This window comes from Anas platyrhynchos, chromosome 21 (genome assembly GCF_047663525.1).
Source record: "Anas platyrhynchos isolate ZD024472 breed Pekin duck chromosome 21, IASCAAS_PekinDuck_T2T, whole genome shotgun sequence".
Classification (NCBI taxonomy): Eukaryota; Metazoa; Chordata; class Aves; order Anseriformes; family Anatidae; genus Anas; species Anas platyrhynchos.
Genome location: NC_092607.1, coordinates 4,540,880 through 4,565,736, shown reverse-complemented (window position 1 = coordinate 4,565,736; position 24,857 = coordinate 4,540,880). Strand labels below are relative to the sequence as shown.

At 44.8% G+C, this 24,857-nt stretch overlaps 2 protein-coding genes across 3 annotated transcripts; one reads left to right on the top strand and one right to left on the bottom strand.

Annotated features, from left to right (window-relative positions):
- The first annotated feature begins 7,554 nt into the window (after positions 1–7,554).
- On the top strand, positions 7,555–15,404 carry SERINC3 (serine incorporator 3). Its single transcript, XM_038166196.2, has 10 exons — positions 7,555–7,710; positions 7,864–8,025; positions 8,513–8,706; positions 9,691–9,770; positions 10,467–10,604; positions 11,472–11,641; positions 12,365–12,455; positions 12,836–13,013; positions 13,449–13,676; positions 14,476–15,404. The coding sequence occupies exons 1-10, from the start codon at positions 7,672–7,674 to the stop codon at positions 14,612–14,614; spliced, it is 1,419 nt and encodes a 472-aa protein (XP_038022124.2). The 5' UTR covers positions 7,555–7,671; the 3' UTR covers positions 14,615–15,404.
- A 402-nt stretch (positions 15,405–15,806) lies between these two features.
- TTPAL (alpha tocopherol transfer protein like) lies at positions 15,807–24,851 on the bottom strand. Of its 2 annotated transcripts, XM_027472860.3 has the most exons (6): positions 24,657–24,851; positions 23,313–23,765; positions 22,414–22,607; positions 20,196–20,306; positions 19,316–19,513; positions 15,807–17,604 (listed from the first exon to the last, which is right to left on the bottom strand). In XM_027472860.3, the coding sequence occupies exons 2-6, from the start codon at positions 23,749–23,751 to the stop codon at positions 17,527–17,529; spliced, it is 1,020 nt and encodes a 339-aa protein (XP_027328661.3). In that variant the 5' UTR covers positions 23,752–23,765; positions 24,657–24,851; the 3' UTR covers positions 15,807–17,526. The 2 variants fall into 2 exon arrangements, with proteins under 2 accessions (XP_027328661.3, XP_027328660.2); XM_027472859.3 differs by having other exon boundaries at positions 15,807–19,513.
- Positions 24,852–24,857: the final 6 nt, after the last annotated feature.

The window sequence follows — 24,857 nt, the reverse complement described above, 5'->3', positions numbered from 1 at the left end:
AACATATTGTTCCTAATACAATTAAATCTCAGTGGTCTTGAAGGATGAGTTGAACAAGAATGGAGCCAGCTGGGCACCTAGAAGCATTCCTTTATGCCTCTTTATCACTATGGGAAGTTCATCCCGTCTCTCTCCTGCAGCTCTGCCAAACACGCTTCTCCTGTACCAAATGCAGCAAGCAGGCCACTAGCTTTCCAGTATCTATACCAAGCTGGGAAGCAAGTCTGCAAGCTGTTGCATATCTGGCTAACAAGACATTGTGTGACACTGAGAAATAGAATTAATGGAATAACAGATCCCCTTCTGCATTTGCAGGAAGGAAAGAAAAAAAAAAAAAAGCCTTTGAATCGGCTGGTTTATTAGATAAATTTAAGATGCAAAATTAGAGAAGCCTCACAGACTTGATATGGAAAGGTTGGAGGGAGGAATGTGTGATCCTGCTTGCCCTGGAATGACTGCTCGCTGCATGGTGACAGCCTGTCCTGAAGACCTGCCTACGCAGAGAGTATGGTTCATCTGGGGCTGCAGAGGAAGTTTATAGCATGCTAACTAGTAACCACACTGCATGGCGAAACTTCACGCAAAGTAATTCCTAATCTAAAGCAAACCACTACAGATCTTTACCCCAAGATGTGGGGTGGAGTGGATTGTGTGCTATAAATTTCATCCTAATTTGCAACACACTGACTTTGTCATGTAAACGGGTCATTTTGGCAGGGCTCATGGCATGCTTACCACTATTTATTCTCCACTGCTTCAGGCTGGGGCACCGCTGAGTCCAAACAAATGCACTATGACTCCTGGCTATGGAAACAGGGATCTGAGGCTGGCATTGGCACTATCAGTGATGGCATCCCAACAAGCTAAGTTTGGGAAGCTGTTAGGAGTCATCCCTCATCATTCAGCATTTTCAGTTGGGTTCATTTAGTTCCAGGCTGGGTAATTACAGCCTCATTATTTTTCTTTTTACAATGAAGAAAAGACTGCAAGCCAGGCAGAATAATTCCTTCTGTTACCGTTGCCAAGATATGATAGCACATCTACGCCATAAGGAATGTGTCACGGTGTCAGTTTTATTAACGGTAAATAATAGCTCTTCAGTTAAGCAATATCTTAGCTCTATCTGGTGCCTAGGCATAAAACACTAACCAAATTTCAGCCTCTGCAGATAACTGCGCAGAGATCACAGCTGCCCGGCACATTCCTTGCTGACCAGGATGTGCCAGGTTCTGCATGTTATTATCTTCACTGCAATTAATATCTGGCTACAAACACACTTACATTATAGAACCACAAAAATTCATCTAAAGATAAGACACCAAAGTACCCATGGCAGTAAGTAGAGGCTGGGACTAAGGAGCAGTGGCTTCTTCCATCTGGAGGTAGAAAGAAAATATCCAGGAGAAGTGCATTGCTGGCCTGTCAAAGCACTGGGTTTCACATGACTCCCTAAAAACACAGTAACAAATATACTCATACTAACACATGTTTTAAAACTGTAAGCAAGTCTTTAGTTTAACAACAAAAAATCAAATAAAAAAATACCAAAATACCAAGCTTCTGCCATTTTCTCTGAGGAACAGTAAATTTGGAACTGAGCTAATATTTAGATTAAGGGAAAATTATTCTGATTCTGAAATGCCAGCGGAGGTCAAGCTCAGCGAGGTGCCTTGCTTTTGTGTTCTTGGGAATATTTTACATTTTGCAATACTGTGACACCTACCCAAGGGGTTTAAAAATTTGTGTGATTTTTTTAGTGAAGGTCCAGTGTGTTCCCAAGGGTGTTTTGCAGCAGCAAGTCAAGTTTGTAAGACATCTCGATAAGCCAACACTCACCCCTCAGTTCTTGCCCTGCCCTCCCTCCCAGCATTACGCTTGTGGCTGCTTCTGCACGGGGTGCACGTGGGCTCCGTGAATGCTGAGCCTTGTCAACTCTTGCCCAATACTGCCTTTGGGAAATAGCTTGATTTAGCCTCACTCAAGCAACAGCCCTATTGAAAACAGCGATGTGACTAGAGATGGGTATTGTATTATTAGACTCCCCTAGGGTATTTTTTTTTAAGTCATCTAGGATGGGAAAAACGTTTATATAAAGAAGAATGTCATGACTCACTTTCCAAAGCCATGGAGATGCAGAGCAGCCAGAAAACAGTTAACAGCACAGCCACCCCCCAGTAGTATTTCAGAGTTTCTAAATTCAGAGTTCCTTTTCGATCTGGATGCCCATTTCTGTTATCTTAAAAGTATTTCTGGAACTCACGGCCTGACTCTTGGCCAGCTTTAAACAAACAAACAGGGAGAAATATTTGTGCAGATAATGTGGTCAAGAGTGTTTGGTTAGCAAGTCTAAGTTGAAGGGTTTCATTTTTATATTTCATTTCTTTAAAGCTTGTGAACACAAGAAAATAAGAAAGTTTGGGATATTAAATCACACAGCCATTCCAGCTATCGGCTTGGAATAACAATCATTCAACTTAGCAAATATCAAACGTGGGAAGGGATTTATCTGACGCATCTATACGATCATGTGAACTCCTTCCCCAAGGAGGAACAGTCTCTGTTGGAGACACAAGAGGAAGGAACTGTTTTCCCTTCTTAAAAAAAAGAATACAACAACATAAGCCACTGTAACATGCTAAATGCTTCCTGGCTCAAGTGCAAAAATGTAACCTCTAAAATGTCAGCTGGTATACTGGGGGGATTTACATGATGTAAAAGATTTATGGGAAAGAAAAAAAAAAAATATCTCACCAGCTTCACCAGCTTCAGAATATCTTCTTGGAAAGCAGAAGCACTGGAATGGGAAACAGTCGTAAAAGAAGGGAAAAAAAAAAGAAAAAAAAAAAAACAGCTAAAAGAAATGGCCATAGCCGGTATGATCCTACAGTGCTTTTTATTGTGAGAAAAGATTGGTGAAGCACTCATCTGATTTTAAGCTGGCAATGCTCAAGTAGCTAAGTCAGTTCAGACCTAGCTGGGGTGGGCTCTGGTTAGGTTTTAGGCTCCTGCCTGCTGCCGGCTCCCAGTCCCGCTGTGCAGCTGCTCGCACCAGCAAGGCTGGGGAGCAGCTGCTCAGGGTCTGCATTTCCCTCTCTGAAAGATGAAGTGCCACGCTGCTGCCCAATGTGCTCCTTTTCTCACTTGACGTGTTGACTCACCTAGTCCTGTGGCTCATCTGAAGCTGCACAGCTTGTCGCTGCTAGAGGCAGGATCAAACCCAGAAACCCCTGACTTCTCCTTCCCCTGGCGTTTCGGTGTACGTTGTGCCACTGCTGACCCACCAGGGCTGGCCAGCTGGGTGTCTGTGCAGGCTTTGTGGAGGAGATGAGGTCACAGAGAGAAGGGGAAAAAGGTCCTGGCTTAATAAAAAATGTGTGCCAGAAGAAGGAAATCATTAAAACGTTTCAAGCAAGAAATTCAGCAACATTTTTTAAGTGTACCTGTGCGTTGCTCAAGTAGGACATCAATTTGCTTTGTGACTAATCAGTGTTGAAGTGGCTACTGGAAAGCAGGACCTCTGATGTCCTGCACAGCCCCAGGTGCTCCAGCAGCAACACCAAGCCCAGCTCAGCACTGCTGGGGAGCAGGGGCTGACACCTGGCTCTGCACTAACGCAGAGCTCGCAGTGACAGAGCGAGGTGCCAAGCTCCAGCAGCTCCTCTGGCTGCACGGCTCCTCCTGGGACAGCTGCTGGCATCAGCGGCAGCGGCAGAGCAGGGCTAGGGCTGCTTCAGCAGCCCTGGAAGAGCTGTGACGGCCTTTCTGTGCAAGACCCCGCTCCCTTTGGGGAGCGCCCTGTGCTGTTTGCAGGGATATCATGTTCACCTAGTACAAAAGGACACCTTTCACTCCCTCCTCCTTTTTACCAGCCATCTGTTGCTAGGCCCTTTCATGGTTCATTCACAGCTGTCACTGCAGATCTTTTGTACAAAATATTCCCTCCAGCATATTTTTCCCTGTTGTTTTTTCTTTTTCCTAATTATTATTATTTTAAGCTGTTGTTGTTGTTGTTATTTAAATATGTTTAAGTCTCACTAATGCTTCCATAAGTAACGAGATGAAAAAGTTTAGTAATATCATTGGGTAAAGATGAATGTTTCTCCATCTGTTTTACCAATAACCAAAACTAAAGCGGTTTCCAGACCAAAGCACATGACTTGAAGCGAACCAAAGTCAGCAAAAACATCTCCAGTGACATATACAGACTTGGAGCAGAATGAACAAAGGTGTCCTATAAAATAAAGTTCTGGCCAAACAAAACTGGAAAGACACAAAGATTACAATTTCTCTATCATAACAGGAGTGACTCATGCAGTTGCATAGTCACTTAGGGTGAAAAAGAAAACAGTTACTCAATCTCTTAGGGATTTAGACACAGAAGAATATATTATGCAAGTTTTAGCAGCGTTACTAATGGCCTTGAAGCGCACAACGTTACTATGACTCTCACTCAGCTCAGCAGATCACAAATAGGATGACTCATGTGTCCATGACATGGTAGGAAAATAGTCTAAGAAGAGAAGAGGCAGGTGTTAATGCAGTCACAATGCATGCAGTCAAGGGAAGATGAAAATTATAAAATCGTGAGCAAAGGACTGAGAAGAAAAGAAGCTTGCATATTTAAAAACTCGAGTGTGGACTAGGTTGATTTTCACTGGTCTCCAGCTGCAGGGACCTGTGAGCCTAAAGCCAGCCTGTAAGCCACAAAAAAACCCTACGCTGCTGGCACTGGTCCCTGTGCTTCGTGGGGAATCACAGCAAATGATACCTGCCGGCCCTGATGTGTTCATGGGGAACGCATACTTGTATTGATGGTGTGTGATAAGAATATGCCCCACCAAAAGTGATCCGGGAGCCCCATAAACTTAATGATATTTATACCTGGGAGGACTTTCTACCCTGCTGGAACATCATGACTTTGTAGAAACTATTAACTCTATCCATGGAGAAGCAAACTCAACCCTCTAGTGGCTTCAGCTGTAGCAGGGTTTGCCCATTATCTGATTGCTAACTTCCTCAGAGACAGTCCGCTTCGATGGCTACTTTGAAAGCATGGTTTAAGATCAGTACTGTGGAATATAGCTCAACCCAAAACCTGAACTAAACAGCTGTAAAAACATTTCTCCCATATGAAAACTCTGTAACTATGCTCTGGAGATCCAAACGAAGCACAGTTAAAAATACTGCTTTAAGCTAAACACTTCACAGGAGCCCAGTAAATCGGTGAGTTTTACTAGAAAGCTGACGCCAATACTTCAAACTTCTGAAGTTTATGCAGGCAGGAGCACAAGAAGATGTTTAGACCTGTATACAGGTCCTGTACATGTATACAGAAACACAGATTATATATGATTATTTTTATTTATTTATTTTTGTTACAGTTGATTTAACCCAGCCATTCTAATTTGCAGTTCCCCCAGTTAAACACCTGCCTGAAAGATTCTGGTCAGTCAAAGGATTTTTGATTATAACCTGGATCTGTTACCTACAAAAATACAGCCTATGCAGAGCAGAGACCCTTGAATACTCCAGGGAACATCAGGAAAGTTCTGCATTTTTGATATCATGAAAGGGAGACCCTTGAGATTAACAAGAATAGCACTAACGCACAAGCTTGAGTGACATTTTTTTATTAGCTCTGTTGCAAAAAGAACTGCAGAGAACTACTTTCCAATGACTGTATCTGGCACATTTCCTTTAAATACCACCTAATTTCAAGGTAAAAAAAATATCTAGGCACTTCAAACAACTAATATATAGATATGTATGTGATATAACATAGATATATAAGACACACATCATTTTATTCTGCTTTCAGAACTGATTAATATACCAGAGCGAGGTATTTTTGAACAACTAGGATAACCTCCTGCCATGTCCTGTCTTGCTCCCACAGCTGACAGTAACCAGGCTGGCTTCGTCCTTATCTCCTGTTAAATGTGTGTGCTTTGAGATGATGTTATGCAGAATCAGAGGGGTTGTATGTTGGAAGGAAATCTCTTGTTACATGGGCAGTAGAAGGCAAAACCCTTATATCTGTATACTTTGTCTTTCGTTCACATAATTGAGTAGAGGATCTCACAGTACTTAACAAAACTATTTAGGCTCATACGTTTCTTGTGAAGAAAATGAGGATTTAGCTAAGCTTCATACCTTTTAGTAATATAATTATGAAGTGATTTATCCAAGATTACTGGGGAAGGAACACAGAATTTTGGACTCTGCCTTCTGCATACATTCATAAGCACAAACAGTGAGGTAGCAGGGGTGTGACAAAAGCCTACAGATCCAGCTGGTGCTCCCAAAAGAGCAAGAAAAATACATTAATAATAAGGTAAAGGTTCACGTATTATCTGAGGCAAGCACAGTTTGAATGATTTATGGTGCAATCTCTTTCTGAAAGAAGGCTCTATGTCTTCATGAATGAGGCTGATTGCAGGAGGGATGCTTCTGTTAACATCATGTTCATATACTCCGAGTGTTAAAGCTGCTGTGGAAAATACGCGTCTGTCTTACTGGATCCTTTTTGTCATTTCTTGGCAAATTTAGGAGGCAGTAAAGCTGTCATCCTGATTATTTGTCACTGTGATGGACGTAGGTTTTTTTCTGAGAGGGATTGTGTGAAGGAAAGAAGGGTCTGACGCAGCAGGAAGTGATGCTGGAACTACCACAGCCAAAATATCTCCTCTAACGCTGGCTGGTCAGCTCCAACCGTGACCTCTGGTATTTTGCAACACTGGCACCGATTAAATAGCTCCAGAGGGCTGTGTCTGAACTTCTGTGTAAACCTTTGTCACCTTCCTGCTGCCGTTGGTTACGTCCTCACGGCCAGCTCCCAGCCCTTTAATTTGCTCCGGATTTAGCTACGGAGCGCGGTCACCGCTGCTGTAACTCCTGCAGGCTGTCAATGGGGCAGCAGGCTGGTCACCAGAAGCTGGAGAGGCCCTGGGCAGAACCATGGCTGTTCCCACAGGCTTCCCTTCCCTCCATGCTAAGGGTTTTACAGGCTGGGCGTGGTGCTTAGGGACATGGGTTAGGGGGTGACACTGGTGGCAGGGGGTGGCTGGACCAGGTGAGCCCGGAGGTTTTTTCCAACATTAACGATCCTCCAGAGGACGCAGCTCCGGCCGCACCGCCGAGCGCCTCGGCAACAGGGACCGAGTGCTTGTGGCACCACAAACTGCCCGGCGGGCTGGGGCCGCTCCCTTGGGACTGGGAGCGCCCCTCAGGGAGCCGCCCCTCAGCAGCCGCCCGCCATTACACGGCCCGGTCACAGGCCCCACCGCCGTGGCGCCGGCTGCCAGGGCAACCGCGGGGCGGCCGCAGCGCCCCTTGTGGCTTCAGGGAGAGGCGAGTATGGATTGGCTACAAGACCTGCCGATCAGAGCCCTGACGCCAATTAGCCTCGCTCATTGGTCAAGCTGCTAGTGGAGCCACCCACTCCCTTCCCTTCATCCAATCAGCGCTCTCCTCCTCACGACCACCGCTTGTCAAAGGACATAAGCAGCGGGCGGGAGGGCGCTCTTTTCTCCCGCCGCGCTTTCCCCCTTTCCTATTGGCGGGCGGTGTGGCGGGGACGACCAATGAGCGGCGGCGACGCTGGGGGGCGGCCGGCGGGCGCTGAGGGCGGAAGCAGGAAGCGGCCGGCGGGGGCTCGGTGGCGGCGGCGCGATGGGGGCCGTGCTGGGGCTGTGCTCGCTGGGCAGCTGGGTCAGGGCCGGGGCCGCGGGGAGGGCACGGGGGGAGGCGGGGGGAGGGCACCGGGAGGGCGCCGGGGCGAGGAAGCGGAGCCCGGGTCCCCCCGGGGGTCTCCTCGGGGGTCCCCCCGGGGCCGCGGCCTGACGGGCTGTGCGTGTCCCGCAGGTGCCGTGCCTGTGCGGCGGCGCCTCCTGCCTGCTGTGCCGCTGCTGCCCCAGCAGCAGCAACTCCACCGTCACCCGCCTCATCTACGCCTTCCTCCTCCTCCTCAGCACCGCTGTCGCCTGCATCATGCTGGCGCCGGGCATGGAGGAGCAGCTGAAAAAGGTACGGGGGGGGGGGGGGGTGTCGGCTGTTAGCAAAGCCGGGGCGTGTGGCAGCGGTCCTTGGTGGGTTGTGCTTGGATCGGAGCGCAACGGAGCCGCGAATGTGGTCCCCGAGGTGATTCCTGAGGTGGCAGCGCCCCCGAGTTAAGAACCTGCATGTACCAAGCGGCTCCCGCCTGAAATATGCGATTCGTTAAGTGTGCATTTTTCAGAATGCCTTGTCTCTGAAACTCGACCAGACCCTAGAGGTGGCTGGCTATTGGCAGCGCTGTCTGCAGCTCTGGTATCTCAATCTTCCTGAATGCTTTTAGTGATGGCTCGGGAAGCAACAGATGACAGTGAGCTCTGTGCGGGCTGGCAGAGCAAAAGGTCTTTTGTTAACAGATGTCCCAGCAGAGAGCTGACTGAGGAGCGTAGCTGTTAGAGTGCTTAAAGACTGTAACTGCAAACACAGAAGTTAATTCACCACTAAATGTGTCTCTGCTCAGGTGCCGGGATTTTGTGACGAGGGGCTTCACACGCTGATCCCACATCTGAACGGCTTTGTCAGCTGCGATGTGTTTGTTGGCTACAGAGCTGTCTATCGAATCAGCTTTGCCATGGCAGTGTTTTTCTTTGTCTTATCGCTGATGATGATAGCAGTGAAAACAAGTAACGATCCAAGAGCAGCAGTGCACAACGGGTACGTTTGTAAGCTGCCTCTCTGGTCTCCTGACTAGTTTCCTTTCTTTCTTCTCTCAGGTTTCTCTGCTGAACACAGTGGAGAATTGCTAAAGTATACGTAGATAGCCTGGAGTTTCTTTTGAACAGAATAAAGAGCAACGCTTCGGTCTCCTAAGAGGCTTCCTGTTTGTGTAGCATGTCGATGCACTGATAATGGAAAGCCAGACATCGCTGCTAATGCAGAAGGGAGGTGATGACCCCTCCGTGTGTCAGCAGAGATGTCAGGTGCCAGGTGGTTTATGTCCCCTTCCCTGTGCTCTCTGGCATTCCTTGGCTCGTCCACAGGGCACTAGTCTGACTCTAATCCAGCAGAAACTGGGCTCTGATTTCCAGTTTCCTGCTGTCACTGAGTTAGTTTTGGGCTACATGAATGACTTATCAGAGCAGGACCAATATGGAGCAGGTGTTTGTGACCTTTCTGATTTTTTTGAACGTCTCTAAGGGTTGCTTTGACCTCTCTGCACAGCCCATGTTTCTATTTTTGTGATATCTGACTGTAACTCATCTTTCTGCAACTTGTCTGTTGCTATTTGCCCTTTCACCTGCAAGAAGAGTCTGCACACTGTCAGAAGTCCTCACACCTTCCTTTAGGCAGCTGAGCACAGCTATTGGGTCTCCCTCTTCCCTTCTGCAAGCTGAACAGTGCAGCCTTCCCCCCTGCGAGGCCCTGCTGCTGAACCATGCTCTGTTTGGAGCAGGAGCTCCTTATACAGCAAACCTTTGGCCCCAGCCTGTCCTGTTGCATGGAGTTTTTCTGTCCCAGGTGCAACACTTTGCATTTGCACTCCTCCCCCATTTGGTAAATATCTGTGTGTAATCCCACTGAACACAGCTTTTGGGTTTGTTTCTTAGACGTTCATCTGTGTGCAGCAAACTGTTGGTATGTTGTGGAAAAGCTGAATATTGTATGCGGAGTAAGACTGTGAACTTTCTTCTTTTTAAGGTTCTGGTTCTTCAAAATAGCTGCCATTGTGGGCATCATGGTCGGGGCGTTTTACATTCCTGAAGGGCCTTTCACAAGAGGTACAGTGACAAAATTCTTACTGTGTTAATTGCTATTAAACTCAAAACTTCCCAAGACATGCTGGACTATGGTTGTGATAGTGAAGTTACCTTGTAGAAAATGCTGATTGTGTCCTTCTTTAGAATTAATATTTTGATTGCCCAGTGTTGTAGTGACCAGCTGAAGCGATCTCTTCTCAAGCCCATAGGCGCTGCCTGTTACTAATACAGGGCTCTGACACTAACTGCTGGGCTGAGCCTCCTGATGCTGTTTTGATGAGAGCCCTCAGTGTGCTGTCTGCAATGAGTGCAAATTACTACCCCAGAGCCTTTGAAAAAAATTGCTGCGGGGTACCTCCGCTGTCTGGCCACATCACAGGTACTCGAGAGGGTTCTTGTTCCCTAAAGAAATGTGGCCCTGTGGCGCTTACTGACGCAGAGGTATCTTGACTTGGATCTGGAATTCATTCTGACAACACCCAGGGCTAAGCATTTCCATGCTCAGCTTGATGAGAGTAGGCCACAGCTGTAAGGTAGCAGCAGTTCCTCACGTGATTCTGCAGGATGGAGGCCAAAGCAAATAACGCTTCAAAATATAGTTTCAGATTTATTTTTGTTACTTGTCTGCAGTATAATTAGAAATAGGTGTTTTTCTATTTCCTGGGTAAACATGCAAATGATGAAAGTTAAGCTTGTTTTCGTTACTTTCTTTTCTAGCCTGGTTTGTTGTAGGTATTTTTGGAGCCTTCTGCTTCATTCTTATCCAGCTGGTGCTTCTTGTGGACTTCGCTCACTCCTGGAATGAGAACTGGGTTGAGAGAATGGAGGAGGGAAACTCTAAATGTTGGTATGCAGGTAGGAATCTTAAGCCAGCAGGGATTTATTTTGGCTGGCCAGCGCTCTGCAGAATATCATGTGCTAGTTTGCAAACATGTCGTAGAATTATACACTACAGTCTCCCTGAGTCACTACTGTAAGCGTTGGGAATTAATAACTGCAGTGTTGCCATTTTCTCATTAAATAAAATGTAAAATACTCCAGGCTTGCGACTAGCAGGTCTGACAGTAGTAATAAACAATACTTAACTTGTCTGGTTTGCGGAGTGAGTGCAGAACTAGCAGCCTGGATCTTCTTAGTTCTGATTTTGCCTTGTCGCCTCCCCTGCTGATGTTCTCAGGAAGTCTGTTATGTCAGTGATGGTGGCAGCTCTCCAACACAGTGTCACAGTGCGCGCCACTGACTTGACCACCAAAATCAGAGCACCAACAGTTGTGGTTCTTTGTTACAGCTGTGAATGCTGCGACAGCGTTTTGTAGCTTCTTGTAAAGAACATAGCAGAACGGGAATGAAAACAGGTGGCCTTTAGCATAGAAGAGGAAATTCAGGGCTTGTAAACAGTAGATCATAGATTAAAGTGTGCAAAAAGTGCTCTTTGACACTGGTTTGACAACCCAGTAAAAGCAATTACCCTGCAGCTGGAAGGCAGGTCTTCTTATTCCCCTGATGACAGCGTTGACTTTCTTCTGAGCTGCGCTGCTTAGTGAGCTGAAGCAGACATTTGGCCATACCTAATGAAAATATATCCTGCTAGTCTAGCTTCCTGAACCAGATTTAGAAGTAAGGAAGGGGCCTGTCCATTTACAGCAGTAGCTAGCCACTGAAGTACCTTAGATGTACTGTTAAGCTATGGCTTTATTCTAACGGTTATTTTTTCCCCTCCAGCTCTGCTGTCCTGTACAAGCTTGTTCTATGGCTTGTCACTGGTTTTTGTTGTGCTTTTCTATGTTTTCTACACAAAGCCTGAGGATTGCGCTGAAAACAAGTTCTTCATAAGCATTAATATGCTCCTGTGCATTGCTGTATCCATCGTTTCTATCCTTCCAAAAGTTCAGGTACTCTTTTTCTTTACTATTTCCTTCTGACATGCAAAGCAGGGATGTAAGAAGGATGTCACATTCATTCAGACAGGCATAAGAACTTGTAAGTTTGTCTATTATAGCTATGCTAGCTAGGGATATTTGAGAAATAAGTAAGATGTAAAAACAAACAAAACAAAAACAAACAAACAAAAAAACAGAAAAGACCTTGATCTGAAAGTGATGCACTATATAGTGATGTATTTCCTGAAGATAAGGCTTTTTTTGGCTCACATTGTTCTGGACGTTGTTTCCGGTGGTGGAGGTGGAGTCACCGCTGGTGTGGCTTTGGGGATCCAAAAAATTATGGCTTCAAAACAATGAGTGCGAGTGTTTAATATCAGTAGAAAGCTTGTGTGTTACTTGATTCTGAACTACTATTGCTCAAATAAATCACATGCTAGGACCGTATTTACAGAACTGTTAAGCAACTTGGGATTAACTTGGCTAGAATTTGTACCTGAGTCTTCAGCACAGGAGAACTGGGTTTGGTTTCCGTATTCCTTCCATGTTTGCGTTATTGCTGCGTACATTGTATTGCTCTAAGGAGTTTCTTCCTGTCTTTTAAACAGAACAAAGCCAAATGCATTTCTAAAAACTTTAGTTTTAAATGCCAACAGTTGTTATATCTATGGCCATAGGGTTTCATCCAGCTGTAGGTAAAAGCCACCCTTTTCCTCTCATCTTGTCTTTGAACAGGAATATCAGCCTCACTCTGGCCTCCTCCAGTCCTCTATCATTACTCTGTACACCATGTACCTCACGTGGTCAGCCATGTCTAACGAGCCTGGTAAGTACCAGATTGTCTGGAGTGACGTTACTTGGTGTGAAACTATTGGTGTGACCCAGTTATTACAGATCACCGTGTGGGCATTGCTGATCTTCTGTCTAGATAAAATCTAGTCAGAAAGTAAAGCTAAGTTTAGCGAAACCATCAAATTGCCTCTTTCATGAATAAACTGGGGTATTTGTTGAGGGCATTCTGATTTTATTATTTAAATAATACACCCTTGCCTAATTCACAAGAAGGAAAAATATTCCATGCTGTTACTGCCCCTGGTGAATTGAAGATATTAAAGGGAATGATAAATTGCAAGTTTCTGTCATCTTTTCTTAGCTACTTGCTTGCAAAGCTCACCTCATCTAAATCTGCCTCAAAATCCCTTTCAGAGCGGAACTGTAACCCAAGTTTGCTGAATATCATTACCCAGATAGCTACACCCACAGTTTTTCCAGCCAACACCACAGTTGTACCTGCTACTCCAGCTCCACCCAAGTCCCTGCAGTGGTGGGATGCCCAGAGTATTGTTGGATTGGTTATATTTGTTCTCTGCCTCCTGTATTCCAGGTAGGATCTGTGCTGCTATCAAATGACAAACAATTGAGTTTTGCTTGCCTTCTTGATTTGACTCTGGCTCCAGTGAAAAATATATTGGCATTTGCTCATGTCTAACTGTGGTCCCAGGCCCAAGCCAAATACAACTAATGAAACTGCATGCTGTTCTGTGCATAAATACAGGCTTTATTAGCCCAATTCTGATAACAATAGGGTTATGCACTCTGTGGTATAAGACCTGGCCTAGGACTGCTGTTTGATTTGGGTAATGAAAGCTCAGATTGAAACAGCTCTCTTCAAGGAGCTTCCTCGATGTTTCCAGAAGGATTAAAAAATGCAATTGGCTAGTCCCAGATATTCATTCTCATCTGTTGCTTGTTTTATCAGCAAACATAGCTACCTGAAAAGGGAGTTCCTAACCATCTTTTTCTTTGGGTTACCCTGCAGCATTCGCTCTTCAAGTAACAGCCAAGTGAACAAGCTGATGCTGTCTGGGAGCGACAGTGCCATTCTGGAGGAGGCTGGGGGAGCAGGCAGCGGGGCTGCCGAGGAAGGAGAAGTGCGCCGTGTCGTGGATAATGAGAAGGATGGTGTTCAGTACAGCTACACATTCTTCCACTTCATGCTCTTTCTTGCCTCTCTTTATATCATGATGACACTCACGAACTGGTACAGGTAAGAGCAAGGCAGAAAATGACAGGTGGCATGTGCTAGCCGGTATTTCTAGGGGGACAGGAGATTCCTGTTCTGGCTACTCTGCCAAGTTGTTTATGTGCTGTCCCTACACCAGCTGCATTACAGCTGTGGCTTCTCAATTTTGTGTTGCTGAATTAAAGACATGACAAAAAAAAAAACTTGTAGAAAAGGTAAAAAATTAAATCAGTAGCTGTACTCCTAGTGGACTGTTTCAGCTGCAAGGGCAGAAAGTGTGTTTACCAGACTTATGTAAGCAGCAGGAAGGATAGATATGAGTTTGGCTTAAAGGGGCATCCTGGGAAGTTTGTCAGAGGCCTGCCTGATGTCTTCACCCTGGGAAAGCCATGCCAGGGCTGTGCCACTTAAACAGAGATGTTTTCCTACATCTGCTGGGAGTCGGACATATCCTTAGCTTCTGCAGCTTATAATAGCTTTCCCCAGGACTGCAATGTTGTGTAAATTAGCAAATATGTTTACAGAGCGGCAACTATTGGGAGTCTGATATTGTAGCTCACTGGGAGACTTTCTTTAGGAGCAGCACATCAGTGTATGCAAGCAGGTTTGGTTTGAAAATGGGGAGCTGGGAGGAACAGGCTTACTATGGAGCCCTGGGAAACTGCTCCTTTAGTTCTCTCACTGTGGTCCCAGAAGGGCTCTGGTAATGGAGTGCCCCATCTGAGTCTGATTTGAATTGTCTGAGGTTGATGCGATTTGAGAGGTAGCAAGTAATGGTTGAAGGAGTCTTAGATATCTAATAATTGATTTCTTTGCTTTTTAGCCCTGATGCGGATTTTAAAACGATGACAAGTAAGTGGCCAGCTGTGTGGGTGAAGATAACCTCCAGCTGGCTGTGTCTCCTCCTCTACCTTTGGACCCTAGTGGCTCCCCTTGTCCTCACCAATAGGGACTTCAGTTAAATACCTGCACATGTCTGAGCTTACAAAAGTGGGGAATTTTTTGCTTAAAGCCAAAATGTTATGTATTGCTTTAGTTATTAAGGCAAATACTGTCTCTTCTTATGTTAATATTAACATGCAGATGGATGGACAGTTACGTATTGCACAATGCTTGATGCAGGATCAAAATTATCATTTATCTTTCTATTTTAACCTTAACTCATGGTTAACTCTTTTTACTGTGTTTTTAAAATTCACTACAGCTGTGCTGTCAAAGCACAAAAAGTATCTGTTCTGTCCAATAGCCCCAACCTTAATATTGAACAGAAGCAACATTTAGCTAAATATGAATTAATATATTTTAAAGAACAAGTTATGTTCAGCATAATGCACTAATGCTAACACTTCAGTTCCTGGAAGTGTAAGCCATACTGTTTAATTTCTACATTCAGGTTTTGTTTAAAGCAGAAGTTGGTGATACTTATCTTTCTGTTTTGTGGCAAAAAAAACCTTACTCCTCACCAAAACAACAGAACTTTGAGGTTCAAAAGCTGTTAACGAATTCATTTTAAGAACAAATTTTCTCTTTCTAAGAGGCAACTTCTGTGATAATCTTTCTTAGTATGTTTGCCAAATATTGAGTAGTAAGTGTACGACTAGCTTAAATGACTTCATGATTATGGTGGAAAATAGAGCTACGTAATTTTCACTTGTCTAGTATGCTTATAAAAGTGTACACGAGATGATTATTATTGGCACTAAGGCATTTGCACTGTAAACTCATTTGAATAAAACTAACTACTGAAACTTACCCAGCTCTGTTGAAAAGTGTTGAGGACTGGGGCAGTTATTCTCTACTGCAAAATATTGCATCTAAAGATTACAATGCTAATTAGCTGCTACAGTCACCACTTAGATCTGAGTGGATGTCTTCTCATGCAGCAAACAGTAAGTCATGTATTTTGAAAGCGCACCTTCATGTGATTTTCTTCTGAATGTCAAATCCCATTCCTTGAAATTGCTTGGGTACTGTTCAAGTAAAATTTAGTTCTGCGGTAGAAATCAACACCCTTTCTAATGTAATTCCTTGGCAATTATACTTAGTTGCAAGCATGTGTTTAGTGTGGAACTAAGTATACGTTGCTATTTGCTTTTACAATAAATACTCCAAGATGACACAAGGGAAATGTATTCAAAACACCACATTAGCAGCTGTTACAATAATGTGTTTAATCACCCAGTCATGCATCATAAAATTACACATTTTGACCACTCCATTTTATAAAATGCAATATAAAAATAAATTTTGTCAAAATAAGATGTACACTTAACCACCCAACACCTCTAGGCCCACATACAACAAAAAGGCAAAATTATTAGTTTGAGTAACACTGATTAACTCATGCCAAAATGATTTAACAAAAAAAAAATACTTCACCCACTTCCTGAAAATACCTCAGGGTTTGTAACACCCATTTGCAAGAGTATAAATTCAAGTATTTTTATGTACAGTATGCAGCTAACTGCTGTCCCACTTAATGCCAAAAGCCATGACGACCCAATGCAGTTTGAGTACCTTTCCTTAGGATGTGTTGCATTTAGCAGGGATGGATTTCCAGAGGCATGTAACCTCTGGAAACAAAGCTATTTCATGGGGGGGAGGGGGGGAATCGCATCAGTTTTAGTGCTGTGAAGAGGTGGGAAGGGGGGGGGGATAAAAAACCACAACCACCAAGCTAAACAGCTTTTCATATCTATTCTGCAGATAAGGAGGCTATATTTAAAGCAAGTGTTTATTTAAGTAATCTGACGAGAAATTCAGGGACCAAAATTGTTTCTTTGCTAGTAAGTGCTAAAGCTCGAAGAACACTCCTTGGCTCTGTTGTCAGGTATGTATGAGACGGAGGTGTGCTTGCTATAAGACAAGCTAAGCACTGGCTACAAACCTAAAAAGGGACATAGAATTGCAAACTTAGTAAACTCTAAATTCTAAAGCCAAGGAAGAGCAAATCTAGAATATTAGTTAAATGACTGACACAGGTAAGCCTGTCTTAGTTCATGTATCCTGACATCAAGCATCCAGCTTTAAGGATAAAGTTCTGGAGGCATATCACAGGCTATTTTCAGCTTGGATAATGTAGCCTTACCTGTTATGTTTAAAAATAAAACAAATGATTTAGTTCCATTGTAAGCAGAATTGAAAAGGGGAGGGTAAGATCTGTTTTCTCTACCATGCAAGATAATTTAAGACCCTGGAAAAGGGTTTGGTTTCTTTGAAGGTTCCTCAAGTGCCACCTTGTGTTGGCCACCACTTTTTTTTTTAAGGGATATTAAAATTGAATTTTGAATATTCACCTTTCCTCTCTAGTAGTTGTATAAGTGGATCAAAGTAGCTGTTCCTATAGTAGATCTTTCAAAATATATTTTTTAATTGTACATTGTGGCATTTAATTGTACAAGAGGCACTCAAAGAATACAAACACCAGAGCAGTCTCTGTGTTCTGGCAATTAAACAGGTTGGGTAGCCACTTACCTTTAAGTCGTGTACTGTGTATTAATGTGTCTTGCTAGGTGGTACAAAGAATTCAATCTCTGCAAAACATGCAGCCAATTCTGGTCAGAATTGGATGAGGAGAAAGTGGCTAGCATTACTCTTTTACCGTATTTTATATAGCAGAAGATGGTATTTTTTTCTTCCTCTGTTTAAGGTATAACCATCAAGATGCCTTATAAAGGTAGGAAAAAATCAGATGCTTTAAGTGAGGGAAGTTAATTTGTTCCCACCTTTGTTCTAAAGCAGGTCAAGTGATGAGTTCCTTCCTCCCACTGAAATTCTGAACTGCTGCCCAGGAAAAAGCTTCGTGGCTTACCCCTTTTCAAAACCTAGTCTTCCTTCTATAATGCTTGGATGACAGGTCTGGCATTTGCCACCCTTAGCTCCAGGATGAGGTCTGCTGCCAGGTCAGGAATTCATTACTGTAGTGGTGAAGGTTTTTAGCAGTGCAATCATGCTGTAGGGGGTTTGAGAGGAGAAAAAGACATTCAAAACAGAGTTTGGCACTTTGGGAAAAAAAAAAAAGTCTGAAATTCTCAAGATACTTTTGTTGTTTTTACATTTACAGAAACAAAACCGGAAATTATATCACACTTGGCACTAAATAAAGATTTCAGCCAGAGAAAGTGCTCTAGAGATAAGTCTCCTGGTAGAAGGGATTTCTTTTTCACCAAGAAGTGAAGTATTTCACCTTGAAAAAATTGGGTGCGCTTTCTTGGTCCTAGTGAGGTTTCCCAGCTCTGCACTCTTATAGTGCAAAAAAAGTGCTACAAGTGTGTGACAGTTATGTTCTAATTCTAGGTCATTCAACATTTGAATGTGGAGTGGGAACAGCTTATTTAGACATAGGATATCTTACCCTGATTTGACATTGGAGTCTTAGCTGTGTCTCTAGACAAAGACCTCTAAGCACAGGCATACAAGCTATGGGTAAATATTACAGAGATCATTAAAGTCTAACTTCATACAAGAACAAAGACAAAAGAAGTAAAAGCTGAAACTGAAGTTGTAACACTTCACAAAAGAGCAGACAAGCACAGGAAACAAAATGCTACAATACCAGGAAATTGAAGAATGTGCTTTCAAATAGCCTGTCTGCATTTGGTTTCACAAAGACCTAAGTTCAAAATCTATCAAATGTAACGAGCTAAAGAAGCACCTTGCTTTCTTACATGAAGTATTGCCTTCTCTGTCATGCCAGCTGCTACAAAGCTGCCTTACAAATTCTACATGAGAGTTACTTACCAAATTCCTCATAGCAATCAGCTGAAGAGAAAGAACAACTGATCATGTGGGAAGGTGGGTGACAGCTTTTTCTCATTTGGTCTCAAACCTCAGTATTTGGAGTTGTAGCCACTCAAAAGCCTTATTACCTGATCTGAGGAACTTACTGTTCTCTGCAAATGAAGATTGCATCTGTTTATAGTAAGCCTTGATATTGATGTTATAATAGTTAATTTCCCCATGTGAGGAAGTTTCAGAGAGAATTTCCATACTGGTCTTCCTGGATTAAAAAAGTCTCCCTTGGTGTTAATTTGAGCCAAATACTCATTTGGGTATTCCAGAAGTGCCAAGTTACACTCTGAACCAAGAGATAGGGGACTGGCGAAGTTAGACTCTTACTGTTTTAAGCAATCTCTGCTAACTGAACTACATTTCACAGGGTTCAAAAGCAAATAGCAATTGTTTTTCTTGGATTAGTGGGTGTTTTTGGAAGGGGAAGGGAATGGACAGTCACAAAGCTAGCAAATGGTTGTTGTCACTTTTAGTGGGTGGGGAGAAGAAATTATCAAGCTTACCATCCTGCTTTTTTGTCATTATCATAAGCAACAGGCAGGTTTGCATCATCCACAGAGGTTAATGAACTTTAGGTATTCTGTGTAACTTGGCAACTCTGTGCTCTTTGCCTTTTTCCTCTGTGAATTCTGCCCTGCCCCCATTGTGCCCTCTTCAGCTTCCTTTGGTTCTATAGTGTAAAGTGCCTCAGCAGTCTGTTCCTAAACTGCGGGTTTAGGAGTAAGGCAGAGTTCACAACATCACCTATCAGAACAGAAGAGGTCTTAAAAGGAAAGGTTCCCTTCACCAATTTGCTAATAACAGTAGTAGAGCTGAGGTTTCATGCCTCGCAGGGAATCATCGCATTGTTTTTCATCAGCATCCCCACTCACTAGCATGTCTTGGGGAGAGCTGTCACATGGGAGTACCAGCTGTGAGAAATCATGCAGAAAATCTTCTTCAGAGGCCAGCAGCAGCTCATTCCATGCTGATATATCCAGCTTCCCTGAAGTACCACCGTATTCTTCAGGCAGGATCACTGGAGGAATGTTTTGATGAAGGGAATTCAGATCACAGCCATGAAGAAAAAACTAGAGAGGGAAGACAAAAATAGCTTTAATAGTGTGTATCAAGCAGCGCAGCATATAGTCAGCTGAAGAGGTTATTTTGTATTAAAGAGCAAATTCTGGAATTGATGCCATTAGATGTAAGTGCCAGCATACAACATTGGGCAGGTGCTGTTGGATGCACTAGTGAGAGGAGTCTTGAGATGAGCCAAGTCTAGAGCAGCTTAAATCCCGGCAAAAAAGACTTGAGATTTGCTAGTCTCTGCAGAAATTCTATATTCAGTTTATCCCCGAGCCCATTTGTGGCACTTGAAGTACTTATCCTTGTGGAAAAGGGCATCGTTCTTTGCAACTACGTCCAGTCCTACGGTACAAGGAGAGGACAGCGCTGTCTCCTATGATACCACCCTGGAAGCACAGTGTTACTTGCCAAGACAGCCCAACCCCAGGGGTGGAATCAATGTCATGATTAACATGGATATTTAATGCATATGCCGTATAATGTTATGCCAGTATTTACACTCCTCGAAGCTTCTTTCTCTTGAAGAATTTTCCTAACAGGATTTTTTTTAAATATTAAAGCAGAAAGGACCAGTTAGACCAGCTAAGTGGCACCAAGATTTTTCTAGCTGTGAGATTTTTAAACAGATATAAGCAAGGAACTTAAAAACACCAGCATTAACGTTAAAATGATGCAGATCCTTACCCGGTTTGCTATCTTTTCCTTCAGAAAAGGCTTGATGATTGCAAAAATGCCTTTGAATATACGAGGTTCATTTATTATGTTAACAGCTTTTATTCGAATGGGAAATCCATCCTGAAGGGTAAAGAAGATTTTTATAATGCAGTTTTAAAACATCTGCCATTTTCCTCTTATTAAAATCTCCCAAGACTGACCGCCAGCACAACCCACTGGCTCCCAGACTTCATCTGAGATACCAACATAAGCTGATAAGGGAACAGAAATGCACCTTCTAACAGGGAGCAGTACCAGGGCTGTGGGCATAAAAATAAAGGTGAGAGACAAGAAACATTGGGAAACACTGCTGCCACTAAGTCCTCCATTCTCATGTTTGTCTCCCTGAAGAAAGATGCTGAGTGAGGTACCAGTGACTGTGCTTAGTCACAGGCACTGTCCTCCGGGTGTTCCCAATCCTGATGAGGATGCAGAGTTACATGATTTACTATGAGCACTGGCACCAGCTGTGGGTGTCCCATCCCTGGAAATGTTTAAGGCCAGGCTGGATGGGGCTTTGGGCAACTTGGTCTAGCAGGAGGTGTCCCTGCCCATGGCAGGGGGGTGGCATTAGGTGGTCTTTAAGGTCCCTTCCAACCCAAACTGTTCTGTGACCCTATGTTCCTAGCTTCTGAGGAGTGCACCGTGCTGGGAGCCAAACACAGGTTGCTTCTGTGTGTCCAGCTATGATGTCTGGGTACCAAGCACATCTAAAATGTGCATTTATAGGAGGAGGAAATCGTATAGCCATATTTTTCTGCCATTTCAACTGTTTTGTCATGCTAACTACAAACTACAAACAGGCTCTGCAACTACAGCTTCTTCCTTCCCTGCCCTTCCATGCAGTCAGGCAGGGCTGACAACCAGATCTGCTGCCAGCCGAGCACACAGCGCCTCCTGTACAGCCCACAGTCTAAAACAGTTAGCTACGAGATGTGTGCTGAGGAATTAATTTCCATAAAGCTTTCCAAGCCAAAAGCTCATGATCAGCATTAGGATCTCACGTGCCTCAGAGAAGTTTCTTTCCCTTATGATCACCTCAACCTGTACAAAGAAAGCAGTCCATTTTTAGGCTGAAAAGCAGATACATGCACTGTGGGAGTATTTTTCTCCTTATGAAGGTCAGAGAATTGGCTCCTCCTTCAGGAGATGCAGTTCAGCAAGGTTGATGCAACATGTTTATATGTTACCCACACCTTGTCCTTTACCTTCTTTGTTTTGTTAATAGCTTCCACTGACAGTAGCAGACACCCATTGCTGGGCTCAGACAGTTTAATGACATATTTAGATTATAATTTTAAGGATTATGTGACTTGTTACACAGACATTCATAAACTCACTCGTCTTGTCTCCACAAACTCCTTATTCCCCTTATCCTTTGTTATCCCTCCACAGACACAGCATAAAATAGAACCAGCTCAGACCAGAAAGTAACAAGGAAATAAATCCATTCAAGAGAAATTTTCATCTTACTCCTTCATATAGCAGGGTAGAACATCTGCTAAGCTCGTGAGAACTTCCTGCCGCTTTGACCAGGTTATGCCTTCACCTTCCTATGCTCTACAGCTCCACTTGTGCTTAGACCTTTTCTCTAACTTGCTTGTTGTCACTTTCCTCCCAACTGTGTAGTCTGAGATCCTTCTCAGTGCTGTCTCTTGCTGCCCTCTGTGCTGAAGAACCCTTTCTTTCAGGGGCTGGATGGAAATCCTCCCCAAATCACACACATTCAAAAATCCTCTGCAAAATTTTTGCAGCAGGACTTGCCCTTGCCCTTGCCCAGCGGTCAGTGAGTGACACGTTCCATCCACAGGGGCTGACAGAAACATGTTTAGGAAGGAACCATTTAAATAACGAGACATTCCTTAGCATTCAGGCAAAGTGAAGTCCTCTGCCTAACTGTAACTCATTGCTCTGTTCCTCATCACGAGCTAGCAGAACTGGCCTTTTCTGTTCCAACTCAAAGTTTGCATTTCTAATGCAAAATTAATTTTAGGGAAGCACAAGTTAAAAACAGGAGAAGCAAGTTAAGTTGGCAAGGATCTGAGAAACTGGTTGGACAGGGACATGTTCTAACTCTTCTGGTAAAAGCCATGTTGCTTAAGTTTCTGGTGACATAGTCAAGAACTCTAGACACAGAAGCAGTCATTTACAATGCACAAGCTTATTTTCCCACCAGTTCAGGTCTTACCTGAAGAATTCCAATCACTTTTTTGGCTACAAAAGGACCAAAATGAGACGCCTTAGATAAGCTGACTCCTTTGTAGTCTGCCAGGATTACAATTCCATTCACCTGGGTCTCTTCGGACTGAATGAGTTTTTCTAACGTTAAGTATATGGCACGAATGTTCTCAGTAATCGGATAATTACTGGGTGTCCATCTGTCTGAGGTTACAAGACATGGATGGTAAGTTGGAAAGTACAGATAAGCTAACAATACACATTCCAAAAACTGATTTTCTATGTTACTGGACTCTTAAAAGTTAGTCTTTAATAGCCACAGTCCTAGTTCAGAGCAGCCTTTCTTAAGCAAGAGATAAATGGCAACTCGTGTTTACTTCAAGGAGCAAAGGCAATGGTTTCAAGAACCCCATTCTCTACCCAGCACAGCTCATTAGAAGCAGCTTCAGCTCAGAAAGAAAGCAGGTAAATGGAAAAGAGGAGGATGAATGAAGACAAATTTACAGCAAGCCTGGCAGCACCAAAAGCACATTGAAGCCTCTCATTATTTGTACTGGAGTCACAGCCACAGGCTCCTCTCTCCACTCACTGTAAAAGCAAGTAATAAGCCAGCAGCCCTGCTTCAATTTGAGTTACTACACATTTTTTCTCGAATCACCTATGTTTCATCAGCCCACCTCACTGCATTTTGTTTTTTACTCAGCTGCAGTTATTGCTGAAACAGGAAAAGGAACTGGTACTATGTTGCCTAATGACAGAGGTGTCCCTTCGCAAGTTAGCTGTTCAAGTTTCAAAGAGAACCCACGTACTCTGTGTAAGTAACCAGTGTTCACAAGAGAGTAGGAAACAGATTTTGGGCCCAGAAACACCTTGAAGATGGAGAACAAAGCTATTCATGCATTTCAGTACCTGGACGGATGCAGACGATGTGGCGTCCCTCTGGGTCCAGACAAGGCAGCACAGTGACAAAACCAGACTCTAGGACAGGTTTTATTGCAGACGGCTTCAAATTGTTGAAGACCTCGGGCCAGCTTCTCCGGCAAGTGTGGTAGTTCACCAGAAGCTGAAGAGCTCGGTCGTAATCGAATTTCCTGGCTCTGAGAAATCTTAGCAAAAAAGCATCGTCCAGGCACGTCCCCAGGGAGGGATAGTCTTTGCACACCATGTCTCGGAGCGCCTGCACGTCACGGAGCCTCCATTCAGGTTTCTCTTGGAGCTCTTCGCGGGCTTTGGTAATGAGATCAGGAGACAGCGAGCAAACATACTTAGGCCGATCTGGCAAGAATTCATTGTCGGACAGAGACCCTGCTGATGGACTCGTCCTCGTGCAGTCGCTGTCTCCTGACATGATGTGGCAGGAATCTGTCAAAAAACAAGCTTACAAGTGACAAACAATCCCACAGACTAGTATTGAATATTTACATACTTATGTCCCGCATCCCTCCACTTCCCTGCCAAAGAGAGAAATCCTTGCAAGAACCAGCACTACTGCCAGCACAGCCCAGACATTCAAATTCTCTTCCTGGGATTAGAAAGTGCAGGTTCTCTAATCTCTTTATCCTGCATAGCAGGTATGAAACAACCTAGCCAAATCCAAAAAGAATACCAGAACTGCACGGCTCCATTGCAAAACACAGAATGTAATTTGCCTTCATGTGTATTTCCTACATCCAGCTGGAAACTAAAGCAAAGCGAACGCGCCCTGGTTAGGCAGGATTGCTGGGTTCTGGACCAAAAACCTGTCAAATCGCACTCTGAGGAGCTCTCCCAGGCAGACCCAGACAGGACTTTGCAGGAGCTTGCCTGGCAAACCCCACATCGGTCGGGCACCCCCCCATGCAGCTGAGCAAGGTGGCAGCAGCACCCCAAAAGCACCCAGCTGGGGGCACGGGTCCGGGGGACACAACCGCTGCGGGGCCAGCGGGGCAGGCCGCTGCTCATCCGCACCTCGCTTCCCGTGCCAAGCAGCAAGGCCAGGAGCCCGGCCGGCCTCCCGCTGCCTCCCCTGGGGCCGGGAGGGGACACCCAGCGGGGACACGGAGCGGGGACACCACCACGCCGTGTCCCCCACCCCCGAGCTGCTCCTGCTGTTGCACTGCGGCACGGGTCCGGCCGTGGGGCCGCCAGCCTCCAGCCTCCGCTGCCCGTGCCGGCTGCTCGAGCGGCAGCTCCGCTCCCCTCCCCTCCCTCCCCTCCCTCCATCCCTTCGTCCTTCCGTCCCTCCCGGCCCCAGACCCCCCGGCCCGGCCGTACCGGAGCGGCCCCGCTGGGCAGCGCCGTCTCCAGGCAGCGGCGCCCCGGAACCAAAGCGGCCGCCAGGAAGCGCCGGGCCCGGCCCGGCCCCGCTCGGAGCCCGCAGAGCCGGGAGCGGGCCCCCCCGTGCGGCCGCGGGGACGGGAGCGGGGCCTGGCGGCTCCCGGGGGAGGGCTGAGGTGGGAAGGGGCCTCCTGGGTC